The 15612-nt window shown below is 36.7% G+C and overlaps 1 protein-coding gene across 1 annotated transcript; it reads left to right on the plus strand.

The window, feature by feature from the left end:
- Nucleotides 1-7290: 7290 nt before the first annotated feature.
- Nucleotides 7291-15000, plus strand: LOC115027710 (uncharacterized). Its single transcript, XM_029461187.1, has 8 exons — nt 7291-7339; nt 7427-7494; nt 10328-10356; nt 13087-13181; nt 13269-13354; nt 13865-13942; nt 14017-14171; nt 14705-15000. The coding sequence occupies exons 1-8, from the start codon at nt 7291-7293 to the stop codon at nt 14796-14798; spliced, it is 654 nt and encodes a 217-aa protein (XP_029317047.1). The 3' UTR covers nt 14799-15000.
- Nucleotides 15001-15612: the final 612 nt, after the last annotated feature.

Raw genomic sequence — 15612 nt, forward strand, 5'->3', positions numbered from 1 at the left:
TAAATATCGACACTGAGCATTTCCTTTGATAATAAAATTCTGTATTCTGGTACACGACTGTACAAGGCATATTGAATGTGTAATGAATCAGAGCCCATCATGCTCATCGTGTCTAAAACATAAAACATTGAGCCAAATTAAGTCAATCCTCTTCTTTATGTACCGTGTGACATCAGTTTACTGTACATTACTTTGATTCTTGAATAATCCATCCCTCAAAATGTGCACATGCTATAGACACTTTAATGGGCAAAAATAAATAAAACTAATTTAAAATAGCAAAACAGCTCTCTCCAAATAACCCCAAATAAATAATAAAAATAAAAATAACCAAAATATAGCTCCATTTGCGATTTGCGTTTCTTGACCTTCTCAAGATGAACTTTCATGCCAAAATCAAATCAAATCAAATTTATTTGTATAGCCCAATATCACAAATTATACATTTGTCTCAGTGTGCTTTACAGACTGTACAGGTTACGACACCCTCTGTCCTTAGACCCTCGCATCGCACAAGGAAAGACTTCCAAAAAGAAACCCCATAATTAAAGGGGGAAAAATGGAAGAAACCTCAGGGAAATGATGTTGTGTTGAAAAAGAGAACGTATGGATGAATCCAGGAAAATGTCAAAAAGGCTTCCCGGTGTCCAGCAGGACCAGGGCAGCAGGCGCAGCCACGATTCCTGATCCTGACGTAAACTTTATCAGTGGCAAGCTGCCACATGAGACACAGAAACACCAGGGATGATACCCTGAATGATGAGTTAGTAACATCCATTTACATAAATGCATACAGATAGAGAGGGAGGGGAGGAGCGAGGAAGAGAAGGAAGAGAGCAGGGAGGTGTCCACCGGCAGTCTAAGCCTATAGCAGCATAACTAGGGGCTGATCCAGGGCAAACCTGAGCCAGCCCTAACCATAAGCTTTATCAAAAAGGAAAGTCTTTAGCCTGCTCTTAAATGTGGAGAGTGTGTCTGCCTCCTGAACACAAACTGGAAGCTGGTTCCACTGGAGAGGAGCTTGATAGCTGAAGGCTCTGGGTCCCATTGTACTCTAGGAACTACAAATAACCCTGCAGTCTGGGAGCGCAATGCTCTAGTTGGTTTATAAGGTACTATGAGATCTTTAAGATATGCTGGAGCCTGACCATTAATTGCTTTGTAAGTCAGGAGAAGGATTTTGAATTCTATTCTGTATTTTACCGGGAGCCAGTGCAGAGCAGCTAATACAGGAGTAATATGATCCCGTTTCCTTGTTCTAGTCAATACACGTGCCGCTGCATTTTGGATCAACTGAAGAGTCTTAAGCAACTTTTTGGGACAACCTGATAACAATGAGTTGCAGTAATCCAGTCTTGAAGTAACAAATGCATGGAATAGTTTTTCTGCATCATTTTGAGACAGGATGTGTCTTATTTTTGCAATGTTACGTAGATGAAAGAAGGCAGTCCTTGAGATTTGTTTTATGTGGGAGTTAAACGACAGATCTTGATCAAAGATGACGCCAAGATTCCTTACAGTGGTGCTGGAGGCCAAGTTAATGCCATCCAGAGCTTCTATGTCATTAGAAAATGCGTTTCAGAGGCGTTTAGGGCCAAGTATAATAACTTCAGTTTTGTCTGTGTTTAACATCAAAAAGTTGCTAGACATCCAAGTTTCTTAAGGCATGCTTGAAATTTAGCCAATTGATTGGTTTCGTCTGGTTTAATTGATAGATATAATTGGGTATCATCCGCATAACAATGAAAGTTTATAGAGTGGTTCCTTATAATATTTCCCAAAGGAAGCATATATAAGGTGAATAGAATCGGTCCAAGTACAGAACCCTGAGGAACTCCAAGACTGACTTTGGCTGTCATGGAGGATTTATCGTTAACACATACAAATTGAGATCGTTCCTTTTATGCCAACACAATGTTCCAGTCTCTGTAGTAGAATGTCATGATCAACAGTGTCGAAAGCAGCACTGAGGTCTAACAAGACAAGAACAGAGACAAGTCCTTTGTCTGATGCCAATAGAAGGTCATTGGTAACTTTCACCAGTGCCATCTCTGTGATTGTGGTACGTAGCCAGATAATAGAGACAGGTTGATCATATTTAATAACGAGGTTAATTAAGGGTAAAACTTCTTTAAACAGTTTAGTTGGAATCGGGTCTAAAAGACAGGTTGAGGGCTTAGACGATGAGATTGTTGAAGTTAGTTGGTTAAGGTTGATTGGAGTAAAACAGTCTAGATATAGATACAAAATGGACGAAAAGTCCCAAAAATGGTCAGAATAATGTTGTATACTGTATTTTTTTATTAGGTATGTTCAATTGTGTGCCCACACCTCAAACATGTATGGATGTTTTATGCGTAAACACAGCAGTATTAAATATTATACACTTATGCACTCATCATCTCTGGCGGGGATGATTCGGCCTACAGGTGGGAAATTGACCGACTGGTGATCTGGTGCAGTGTGAACCACTTGGAGGTCAATGCTCTAAAGACAGTGGAGATGATAGTGAACTTCAGGAAGAGCCAAGCCACACCTGCCCCAATCACCCTGTGTGACTCCCCATCGCACCATCATCACACAGGACCTGAAGTGGGAACTGATGTTCTGTACCCTCATCAAAAAAGCACAGCAGAGGATGTATTTCTTGCGGCAGCTGAGGAAATTCAACCTGCCAAAGACGATGATGGTGCACTTGTATACTGCCGTCATTGAGTCTATCCTCACCTCCTCCATCACCACCTGGTACGCTGCTGCCAATGACCGGTAGAAGGTCAGACTGCAGCGTGTCATTCGCTCTGCGGAGAAGGTGATCAGCTGCAATCTGCCATCCCTCCAGGACCTGTATGCCTCCAGGACCCGGAAGCGTGCAGGTAAAATGGCAGCTGACCCCCTCCTGCCATAAGAACAGTATTTTCCCCTCTGCAGTCGGCCTCATCAACAAGGCGAGAGACCCCCATGTCTCCCCCTACACGTTACATTAACGTAATGCTTGGCCAACTGTCCTTGTATTGTATATTGAAAATTGTCGTTACTGTCTATACTTTGTATATTTTGTATATTGTTAATTTTTTATATTTTTATGCACCAATTTTTGTTCTTGTGCACCAATGACTATAACAAATTCCTTGTAGGTGAAAACCCACATGGCAATAAAAATTATTCTGATTCTGATTGTTACACTTTATCATCTATCTCACAGGTCAGTTATTCTTGCTGATTTACCCTCATTTGATCTACTAGTCCATCTGACCACACAATTATTTCAGTGTCTGCTCATTTGCCTGTTCTGTGTCTGTGTAATGACACACACCAGGCCGTAACTGCAGGATGCCGATGAGACTTTAGCTCTACCTGTTGGTTTATTAGAGTAACAGCAACATCGGATAACTGACGAGCAGATTATATAGATAACAACAGAGGTACACAGACACAAAGTGTCTGAAATCACACAATGATTGCACACTTTTGTCTTAGTCTTACATATTAAGCTTGATTTGTATAGATTTTGACCACCTAGTTTCTGCTTTACTTTGCACACAATGGATTTACAGGCACCACAGGAACCTGGGAAAGCTCTATCCGACAATATCTGATATGAGAAAGACTTAGGGGTTTTACTTCCTACAAAATAAGGAAGAGAACAGTCAGTCAAATATTAGCATGTTGCTAATAGCTAATGGTTGAATTTGTATTCTATTGTTTCTGTATGTTGCACTTTAGTTTGGCTTATTTGAAGCTATTGTTCTGCGCTTAAAGGATTGTACCTACAGTATTTGAAGCTAATGCACTTGCTCGGAGTTGTATCCGCATGATTGTTTACTTATGTAATGTAATTTCTTGTAGAAATAATTTCTCTTCAAATGCTCAACTTAAAGCTGCACTAATAAATGTGTTTACATGAACGATGGATCAAAGGACTCTGTACAAAGAATAATATGATTATTACTACAGATTATTATCACACAACTCTGCAAGTTGAACATTCTTTACAGTTTTCATATTGTGCGTGTGAAAGAGTGTACAGATGAACTGTGGCTGTTAAATATGGTTTCAGTAGTTGTGAAGCAGGATGGACATAGCTGACACATATTTGTTAGTGGTGAGTGTTTCCTTGTATACTATCAAACCTGTGAAAACAGACAAAGAATACAAATTCAATTCGTAAAAATACCCATATTCATATTTCTCTGAAGCCCCCAGTAAACAGCACACGTGGACAAACATAGCACGTAGCTAGAACTCCAGATAAAGTTAAATGACTTGCAGCAGTTCTATTGTAATATGTCGTTGTGTTGTTTTGCGGCCCCTCACCTTTCTCTGTTGTGTATAAAAAGACACACACATACACACTCACTCAGAGGTCACTGCTCACTGTCAGCCATGGAAACATACTCTTGCCTCCTCTTGTGCATTCTGGTGACATGTTCAGGTGTGCTGAAGTTTTTTAAATGTTGTAACATTGTCTTTTTCAACATGTTAACTGTTCTCCAACATGTTTTGTTTTGTCCGTTCACAGTCTGGACAGTCAATGGGAGAAGCTTCGAGGTCAACGTTGATGATCAGGAGCCGGTGGAAGTGGAAATCGTTTGCACTGCTGTAATATCTTTGCTTAGAATAACCATAAATAAAGTGCATTGTGTGCGAAAGCACTTCTGGGCAGAGTAACACCTTCAAAAGCTGCTCATCTATTGTGGTGAGGCGAGGGTGGGGTTTCACATGAAGTACTGTCACCTAGGTGCTGTAGAGATCTTTAGAGTAAAGTTGAATTTATGCTTCATCATGGTGTATCATTTATGTTCGACATAGTGTACGTTATATTGGAGCTTTTGTGATCTTTCAATAATCAAAGAGTGGAATTTGATGAGTGTTTTGGATTATGGAATATCAAAGAAAAGGGCTTAAGTGCTAAGGATCATTCATTGTACCCACATATACACGACTGTATGGATATCTGGAAAACAAGTCACATGACTGTGTTGATAAGGATTTGTGATTATCTGGTCTCTTTCAGTTTCTTTGCATTGAAGAAGATGGGAAGATATATTATACATGCCGTGCTTTAGAAAGCTCCAAACAATACATATTGTGTAAGCCGACTCATATCATGATATAGAGAGTTGAGTAATGTATGTTTACTTTCTCTGTAGGTTTATTTTGGTGCAAAATAAAACATACCCGAGCTAAAAAGTCATTTTGAAATACTATTACCGGTACATACATTGTAAAACTTTTTTCAACATTCTGGCGATGAGCAACTAGAGAACCAGAGCAGTTATACTGTTGCTGATGAGCAGATAGGAAACAGCTGAAACAATGACACCTGTGGCAAGTAAGAAAGCAACATTATTTACTCAATTTGTCCTTATATTAATATGATAATTCTATTTTTCTGAGACATCTTTTCCTTTCAGTTGGTAAGTCTCTGGACGTCCACACTGAGGAGGAGGATTTTCCACTCCAGTTAAAATAAGTTGTGAGAAAGGTGAGGAGGTGACAAACTGTGACACACCCACACACACACACACACACACACACACACACACACACGAGCTACAAGTCTGACTTTACATTTTGTTCAACAACGTTATAATATATCCTTATAAAAAATGAGAAAAATGGCGCAGGCGCCTATGAAAATGTACGAATCTTTACTGATAATCACTCAGAATATTATTATTGAATATCGTTTTACTATGTATACACATAAATACGGAAGGAAAATGTAAGAAATAAAACTATAATACAGTCAATTTGGATGTAAATTGATTTTTACTTTTTGCGCTTTTTCATTGAAAGCCTGTAATGTAAACTAATAATATAACTACCGGTAATAATAATTAAAAGTTGTAATGTAATGTTCTGTTATTTTTTATCTGGGTGTATTTCTCAATCTGTATAGTAAACACCAGACAGTATATATTGTTTTATGAAGGTTTATTTTTATTGTTTAGAGTTGTTAAGATCATACTGAATCAAAAAAATCAGGGAGCTGCTGAACAACACTTGCAATCGAGGGAAAAGTGCAAGAAGATCTACAGAAAGTTAAAAAACTAACTAATTGACTCCATTGCACACCTCGGGTTTCCGAGGAGAATATGTGTTAAACTGAAACTCTGCTCGAGCAAAGCACCTGTCAGATAGCACATAATTCATCTCTATACCAGTGATGTTTCAACTGATTTTTAATATAAAATTCCTGTGTGCAGTCTATCTTGTTTGTGCCTTAACTGCAGGATGCCGATGAGACTTTAGCTCTACCTGTTGGTTTATTAGAGTAACAGCAACATCGGATAACTGACGAGCAGATTATATAGATAACAACAGAGGTACACAGACACAAAGTGTCTGAAATCACACAATGATTGCACACTTTTGTCTTAGTCTTACATATTAAGCTTGATTTGTATAGATTTTGACCACCTAGTTTCTGCTTTACTTTGCACACAATGGATTTACAGGCACCACAGGAACCTGGGAAAGCTCTATCCGACAATATCTGATATGAGAAAGACTTAGGGGTTTTACTTCCTACAAAATAAGGAAGAGAACAGTCAGTCAAATATTAGCATGTTGCTAATAGCTAATGGTTGAATTTGTATTCTATTGTTTCTGTATGTTGCACTTTAGTTTGGCTTATTTGAAGCTATTGTTCTGCGCTTAAAGGATTGTACCTACAGTATTTGAAGCTAATGCACTTGCTCGGAGTTGTATCCGCATGATTGTTTACTTATGTAATGTAATTTCTTGTAGAAATAATTTCTCTTCAAATGCTCAACTTAAAGCTGCACTAATAAATGTGTTTACATGAACGATGGATCAAAGGACTCTGTACAAAGAATAATATGATTATTACTACAGATTATTATCACACAACTCTGCAAGTTGAACATTCTTTACAGTTTTCATATTGTGCGTGTGAAAGAGTGTACAGATGAACTGTGGCTGTTAAATATGGTTTCAGTAGTTGTGAAGCAGGATGGACATAGCTGACACATATTTGTTAGTGGTGAGTGTTTCCTTGTATACTATCAAACCTGTGAAAACAGACAAAGAATACAAATTCAATTCGTAAAAATACCCATATTCATATTTCTCTGAAGCCCCCAGTAAACAGCACACGTGGACAAACATAGCACGTAGCTAGAACTCCAGATAAAGTTAAATGACTTGCAGCAGTTCTATTGTAATATGTCGTTGTGTTGTTTTGCGGCCCCTCACCTTTCTCTGTTGTGTATAAAAAGACACACACATACACACTCACTCAGAGGTCACTGCTCACTGTCAGCCATGGAAACATACTCTTGCCTCCTCTTGTGCATTCTGGTGACATGTTCAGGTGTGCTGAAGTTTTTTAAATGTTGTAACATTGTCTTTTTCAACATGTTAACTGTTCTCCAAAATGTTTTGTTTTGTCCGTTCACAGTCTGGACAGTCAATGGGAGAAGCTTCGAGGTCAACGTTGATGATCAGGAGCCGGTGGAAGTGGAAATCGTTTGCACTGCTGTAATATCTTTGCTTAGAATAACCATAAATAAAGTGCATTGTGTGCGAAAGCACTTCTGGGCAGAGTAACATCTTCAAAAGCTGCTCATCTATTGTGGTGAGGCGAGGGTGGGGTTTCACATGAAGTACTGTCACCTAGGTGCTGTAGAGATCTTTAGAGTAAAGTTGAATTTATGCTTCATCATGGTGTATCATTTATGTTCGACATAGTGTACGTTATATTGGAGCTTTTGTGATCTTTCAATAATCAAAGAGTGGAATTTGATGAGTGTTTTGGATTATGGAATATCAAAGAAAAGGGCTTAAGTGCTAAGGATCATTCATTGTACCCACATATACACGACTGTATGGATATCTGGAAAACAAGTCACATGACTGTGTTGATAAGGATTTGTGATTATCTGGTCTCTTTCAGTTTCTTTGCATTGAAGAAGATGGGAAGATATATTATACATGCCGTGCTTTAGAAAGCTCCAAACAATACATATTGTGTAAGCCGACTCATATCATGATATAGAGAGTTGAGTAATGTATGTTTACTTTCTCTGTAGGTTTATTTTGGTGCAAAATAAAACATACCCGAGCTAAAAAGTCATTTTGAAATACTATTACCGGTACATACATTGTAAAACTTTTTTCAACATTCTGGCGATGAGCAACTAGAGAACCAGAGCAGTTATACTGTTGCTGATGAGCAGATAGGAAACAGCTGAAACAATGACACCTGTGGCAAGTAAGAAAGCAACATTATTTACTCAATTTGTCCTTATATTAATATGATAATTCTATTTTTCTGAGACATCTTTTCCTTTCAGTTGGTAAGTCTCTGGACGTCCACACTGAGGAGGAGGATTTTCCACTCCAGTTAAAATAAGTTGTGAGAAAGGTGAGGAGGTGACAAACTGTGACACACCCACACACACACACACACACACACACACACACGAGCTACAAGTCTGACTTTACATTTTGTTCAACAACGTTATAATATATCCTTATAAAAAATGAGAAAAATGGCGCAGGCGCCTATGAAAATGTACGAATCTTTACTGATAATCACTCAGAATATTATTATTGAATATCGTTTTACTATGTATACACATAAATACGGAAGGAAAATGTAAGAAATAAAACTATAATACAGTCAATTTGGATGTAAATTGATTTTTACTTTTTGCGCTTTTTCATTGAAAGCCTGTAATGTAAACTAATAATATAACTACCGGTAATAATAATTAAAAGTTGTAATGTAATGTTCTGTTATTTTTTATCTGGGTGTATTTCTCAATCTGTATAGTAAACACCAGACAGTATATATTGTTTTATGAAGGTTTATTTTTATTGTTTAGAGTTGTTAAGATCATACTGAATCAAAAAAATCAGGGAGCTGCTGAACAACACTTGCAATCGAGGGAAAAGTGCAAGAAGATCTACAGAAAGTTAAAAAACTAACTAATTGACTCCATTGCACACCTCGGGTTTCCGAGGAGAATATGTGTTAAACTGAAACTCTGCTCGAGCAAAGCACCTGTCAGATAGCACATAATTCATCTCTATACCAGTGATGTTTCAACTGATTTTTAATATAAAATTCCTGTGTGCAGTCTATCTTGTTTGTGCCTTAACTGCAGGATGCCGATGAGACTTTAGCTCTACCTGTTGGTTTATTAGAGTAACAGCAACATCGGATAACTGACGAGCAGATTATATAGATAACAACAGAGGTACACAGACACAAAGTGTCTGAAATCACACAATGATTGCACACTTTTGTCTTAGTCTTACATATTAAGCTTGATTTGTATAGATTTTGACCACCTAGTTTCTGCTTTACTTTGCACACAATGGATTTACAGGCACCACAGGAACCTGGGAAAGCTCTATCCGACAATATCTGATATGAGAAAGACTTAGGGGTTTTACTTCCTACAAAATAAGGAAGAGAACAGTCAGTCAAATATTAGCATGTTGCTAATAGCTAATGGTTGAATTTGTATTCTATTGTTTCTGTATGTTGCACTTTAGTTTGGCTTATTTGAAGCTATTGTTCTGCGCTTAAAGGATTGTACCTACAGTATTTGAAGCTAATGCACTTGCTCGGAGTTGTATCCGCATGATTGTTTACTTATGTAATGTAATTTCTTGTAGAAATAATTTCTCTTCAAATGCTCAACTTAAAGCTGCACTAATAAATGTGTTTACATGAACGATGGATCAAAGGACTCTGTACAAAGAATAATATGATTATTACTACAGATTATTATCACACAACTCTGCAAGTTGAACATTCTTTACAGTTTTCATATTGTGCGTGTGAAAGAGTGTACAGATGAACTGTGGCTGTTAAATATGGTTTCAGTAGTTGTGAAGCAGGATGGACATAGCTGACACATATTTGTTAGTGGTGAGTGTTTCCTTGTATACTATCAAACCTGTGAAAACAGACAAAGAATACAAATTCAATTCGTAAAAATACCCATATTCATATTTCTCTGAAGCCCCCAGTAAACAGCACACGTGGACAAACATAGCACGTAGCTAGAACTCCAGATAAAGTTAAATGACTTGCAGCAGTTCTATTGTAATATGTCGTTGTGTTGTTTTGCGGCCCCTCACCTTTCTCTGTTGTGTATAAAAAGACACACACATACACACTCACTCAGAGGTCACTGCTCACTGTCAGCCATGGAAACATACTCTTGCCTCCTCTTGTGCATTCTGGTGACATGTTCAGGTGTGCTGAAGTTTTTTAAATGTTGTAACATTGTCTTTTTCAACATGTTAACTGTTCTCCAACATGTTTTGTTTTGTCCGTTCACAGTCTGGACAGTCAATGGGAGAAGCTTCGAGGTCAACGTTGATGATCAGGAGCCGGTGGAAGTGGAAATCGTTTGCACTGCTGTAATATCTTTGCTTAGAATAACCATAAATAAAGTGCATTGTGTGCGAAAGCACTTCTGGGCAGAATAACACCTTCAAAAGCTGCTCATCTATTGTGGTGAGGCGAGGGTGGGGTTTCACATGAAGTACTGTCACCTAGGTGCTGTAGAGATCTTTAGAGTAAAGTTGAATTTATGCTTCATCATGGTGTATCATTTATGTTCGACATAGTGTACGTTATATTGGAGCTTTTGTGATCTTTCAATAATCAAAGAGTGGAATTTGATGAGTGTTTTGGATTATGGAATATCAAAGAAAAGGGCTTAAGTGCTAAGGATCATTCATTGTACCCACATATACACGACTGTATGGATATCTGGAAAACAAGTCACATGACTGTGTTGATAAGGATTTGTGATTATCTGGTCTCTTTCAGTTTCTTTGCATTGAAGAAGATGGGAAGATATATTATACATGCCGTGCTTTAGAAAGCTCCAAACAATACATATTGTGTAAGCCGACTCATATCATGATATAGAGAGTTGAGTAATGTATGTTTACTTTCTCTGTAGGTTTATTTTGGTGCAAAATAAAACATACCCGAGCTAAAAAGTCATTTTGAAATACTATTACCGGTACATACATTGTAAAACTTTTTTCAACATTCTGGCGATGAGCAACTAGAGAACCAGAGCAGTTATACTGTTGCTGATGAGCAGATAGGAAACAGCTGAAACAATGACACCTGTGGCAAGTAAGAAAGCAACATTATTTACTCAATTTGTCCTTATATTAATATGATAATTCTATTTTTCTGAGACATCTTTTCCTTTCAGTTGGTAAGTCTCTGGACGTCCACACTGAGGAGGAGGATTTTCCACTCCAGTTAAAATAAGTTGTGAGAAAGGTGAGGAGGTGACAAACTGTGACACACCCACACACACACACACACACACACACACACACACACACACACGAGCTACAAGTCTGACTTTACATTTTGTTCAACAACGTTATAATATATCCTTATAAAAAATGAGAAAAATGGCGCAGGCGCCTATGAAAATGTACGAATCTTTACTGATAATCACTCAGAATATTATTATTGAATATCGTTTTACTATGTATACACATAAATACGGAAGGAAAATGTAAGAAATAAAACTATAATACAGTCAATTTGGATGTAAATTGATTTTTACTTTTTGCGCTTTTTCATTGAAAGCCTGTAATGTAAACTAATAATATAACTACCGGTAATAATAATTAAAAGTTGTAATGTAATGTTCTGTTATTTTTTATCTGGGTGTATTTCTCAATCTGTATAGTAAACACCAGACAGTATATATTGTTTTATGAAGGTTTATTTTTATTGTTTAGAGTTGTTAAGATCATACTGAATCAAAAAAATCAGGGAGCTGCTGAACAACACTTGCAATCGAGGGAAAAGTGCAAGAAGATCTACAGAAAGTTAAAAAACTAACTAATTGACTCCATTGCACACCTCGGGTTTCCGAGGAGAATATGTGTTAAACTGAAACTCTGCTCGAGCAAAGCACCTGTCAGATAGCACATAATTCATCTCTATACCAGTGATGTTTCAACTGATTTTTAATATAAAATTCCTGTGTGCAGTCTATCTTGTTTGTGCCTTTTCAATAAAGCATTACAGTTGTATTTCACCTGCAGTGATGTTATTAATCATTCATTAAGAAAAACATGTTTTGGTCTATTTAACCTAAGGCTTAGCTTACTTTAGCTAAATCTAAAGCCTACAAATAAAATGACTACATTTACTACTTGTTTACCCTTCTTTTTCCCAAAAAATTAATTGGTATATTTGCTTATCAGTAAACGGGAGGTTATCCACAGCTGTCTTTAGTAGTAGTAGCATTGTCACTATAATAAGCATGTTAGCATGCTAAACATCAACATGTTAGCATTGTCACTATAATAAGCATGTTAGCATGCTAAACATCAACATGTTAGCATTGTCACTATAATAAGTAATGTTAGCATGCTAAACATCATCATGTTAGCATTGTCACTATAAGCATGTTAGCATGCTGACGTTACATGTATTTATTTTATTTGGAAGGGCCCATGTAGCTACAACATTAAATATAATTGTTCCAGAGTTAGATCACCCTCCTCTAATTGAGGGCAACACACGTGAACTGCTCAGTGAATTTTGGATCAATTTGAAAATAAAGATTGAAGTGTTTTCTTTGCCTCTGAGATGTGACACAGGGGCCCCAGTAGACCTATAACATTTCCTTGCCAAATGGTAATAATAATAATAATAATAATAATAATAATAATAATAATAATAATAATAATAATAATAATAATAATAATAATAATAATAATAATAATAATACTATCAAGGACACCGTACAGAACATAAGGTTAAAAACAAGCAACCAAACAAAGCCAGACATTCATTCACAAACAAAACAAAACAAAATAAAAACTGAGAACAGAGTGATAGTGAGGTTATTGACTGGAAATAATGAATCTAGAGGAGTGTGTGAAGGTTTCGTGTGAGGGTGGTCTCAAGAAATGAATCTGAAATGCGACTTGCGGCTGGTTGTGGTTTGAATTTCCGTCTGCGTGTGTGTGTGTGTGTGTGTGGGGGGGGGGGGAGTGCAGAAGTGTTGTTTTGCAGCCCCCTCACCTTTCTCTGTTGTGTATAAAAAGACACACACATACACACTCACTCAGAGGTCACTGCTCACTGTCAGCCATGGAAACATACTCTTGCCTCCTCGTGTGCATTCTGGTGACATGTTCAGGTGTGCTGAAGTTTTTTAAATGTTGTAACATTGTCTTTTTCAACATGTTAACTGTTCTCCAACATGTTTTGTTTTGTCCGTTCACAGTCTGGACAGTCAATGGGAGAAGCTTCGAGGTCAACGTTGATGATCAGGAGCCGGTGGAAGTGGAAATCTCTGTGAAGGCCGGCAAGGTAACGTGGCTGCTTGAAACACTTTGACAGTCCAGCATTCATCTTCAAATATCAGTTGACAAAATGTGCAATGATCCACTAAAGGTCAATTGCATATTTGCTTTGTAGACTATGAAGTTCTAAACTTGACTTTGGGTCTGACACCAATCAAAACTTGAACCCTGATTTTATTTCTTATCCCAGCCTAAACCCAACCTAAATACACTCAGGCTTATGATCCGTGGTGGAAAACATTTATAACATACTATAATGTAGTTGTAAGCAGATATAAGGACACGTGTTAATAAAACAATTCTAAAGTTCATTAAGACCTATTTTATATGATTACAACTATGGCATATTATATTGTTATATTCTATTGTTAATATATTGTCAAGTTATAGTGACAAATACATAACGGGTTCCTAATATAATCACTAGTGCTTTACTGCTTATTTAACATTTTTCCATCCAATAAGTATTATTTTAGGATCGCTCAGTATTAAAAGTTTGAGTCACTTTCATCTGCAGCTTCCAGGTGTGTGCTGGGCGTGCAAGTGGGCCTTAAACAAGGTGAAGAAAGTCGCCGGACGCAACGCCACTGTGGAGGTAAAAAAAAATTGCCTAAAAGAATGAGGTTTCATTGGAGTTATGAGCAATAATGATACTTTGTACTCTTACAGAAACTGACGTCAAAGTTGAAGGTCGTCTGCGACCAAATTGGCCTCTTAAAATCTCTGTGCCGCAAATTTGTGACGAAACACCTCGCAGAATTAATCGAGGAGCTCACCACCACCGATGACGTGAAGACGATCTGCGTTTATACTAGAGCCTGCAAGTGAGTTACCAGCCCTCCATTATATTGTTCAACTAACAATATAAAATACTTTCCACTCATTGTTCAGGTATTATTACAACTCTTCAGGGATGAAGTCACTACAAGTATAGTTATTCTTTTTAGTTCTACTTATTAATAAATAAGAGTATTATTACTTTTACTCCATCACATTTAAGACTTTTTACTTCCCTACATTTGTCTAGCAGCTGTAGTATCTTTTCAGATTTAAGACACAAAACATGATTATTACAGATGATGCACTGTTTTAGATTAATTAGCTCCAACAACATTAAACTGCTTACATATTGCTACATCAATAATAATAATACAATGGTTTATTAATATAACAATGACATTCTTCATAGTTAGTACTTTTGATACTTTACATACGTTCTGTAGGTAAGTAAACATTTGAATGTAGGACTTCTACTTGTAATGGAGTATTTCTACTCTTACTTAAGTAAATGATTTCAATACATCGTCTCCAAACTGATTTTCCATTATTTTAATAATTGTTTTCTTTTTCTCTTTAGGTCAAAGGAGTTGTTGGAGCAAGTTTATCCAAGTGACAAGGATGATTTTCAAATTCAAATAAATGAATATCCCCGACGTCGTATGCATGAATAATAATAATAATGCATTTCATTTGTAAGAAAAGTGTTTGTTGACTGAACACACACTTGCATAAACTATATGATAAAAGGATCTTTCAGCTTTCTTCTACTTTTACTTTGTGTTGTATCTTTATTTAGTTTGCAATGCCTGTGATGTTATTTTCTATTTCTGTATCTGTGCACAGATGAAATAAATAAATGTTTCAAATTTCAAATTTTCTGAAAACTCATTGTCACCCTTAACCCCTGTTAAAACCTCATAAGTCAATTTTTGTGATATCACTTGGGTTGATTTGGTTCTTGGAACGTCAATTAGCTTTGAAACTTTTTTACAAACCTTAAAAAAATAAAACAAAAATGGCCAAGTTACAAAGAAACACTTTAAAAAAAAAATTTTTAAAGCTTGTATTTTCTGAAAACATGTTTTAAAAGTCAGAGATAGTACTTAAACTTCATTTTAAGTTCAAAATGACCAGAACAATATTAGTAGTGTGACTACAAAGCTGATAGCACATATAAAACTCTTGTTTCAGTGGCAAAGCTGCTCAGAAACTATAATTTCTACACTTGACTTCCACTTATACAAACAACAATTGCAACTGAAAATTACATTCAGCACTTCCACAGAAATATATTGCATTTTATTTTGTACAAGCCCTTTTGTTTTTGGATTTTTTTAAGGACCAGGGGTCAATTTAAACATCACCTTGTGGCATCCAGTTTGTGTGTGTCGCCTTTAAAGATGGATGGCAAAAAGAAATAAAACAACCACAGCCCGCTAACCTTGCTCTGACAGGATGTTGTTAGGAGCTGTTAATACAATACCT

The sequence above is a fragment of the Cottoperca gobio genome, chromosome 22 (genome assembly GCF_900634415.1).
Source record: "Cottoperca gobio chromosome 22, fCotGob3.1, whole genome shotgun sequence".
Taxonomy (NCBI): Eukaryota; Metazoa; Chordata; class Actinopteri; order Perciformes; family Bovichtidae; genus Cottoperca; species Cottoperca gobio.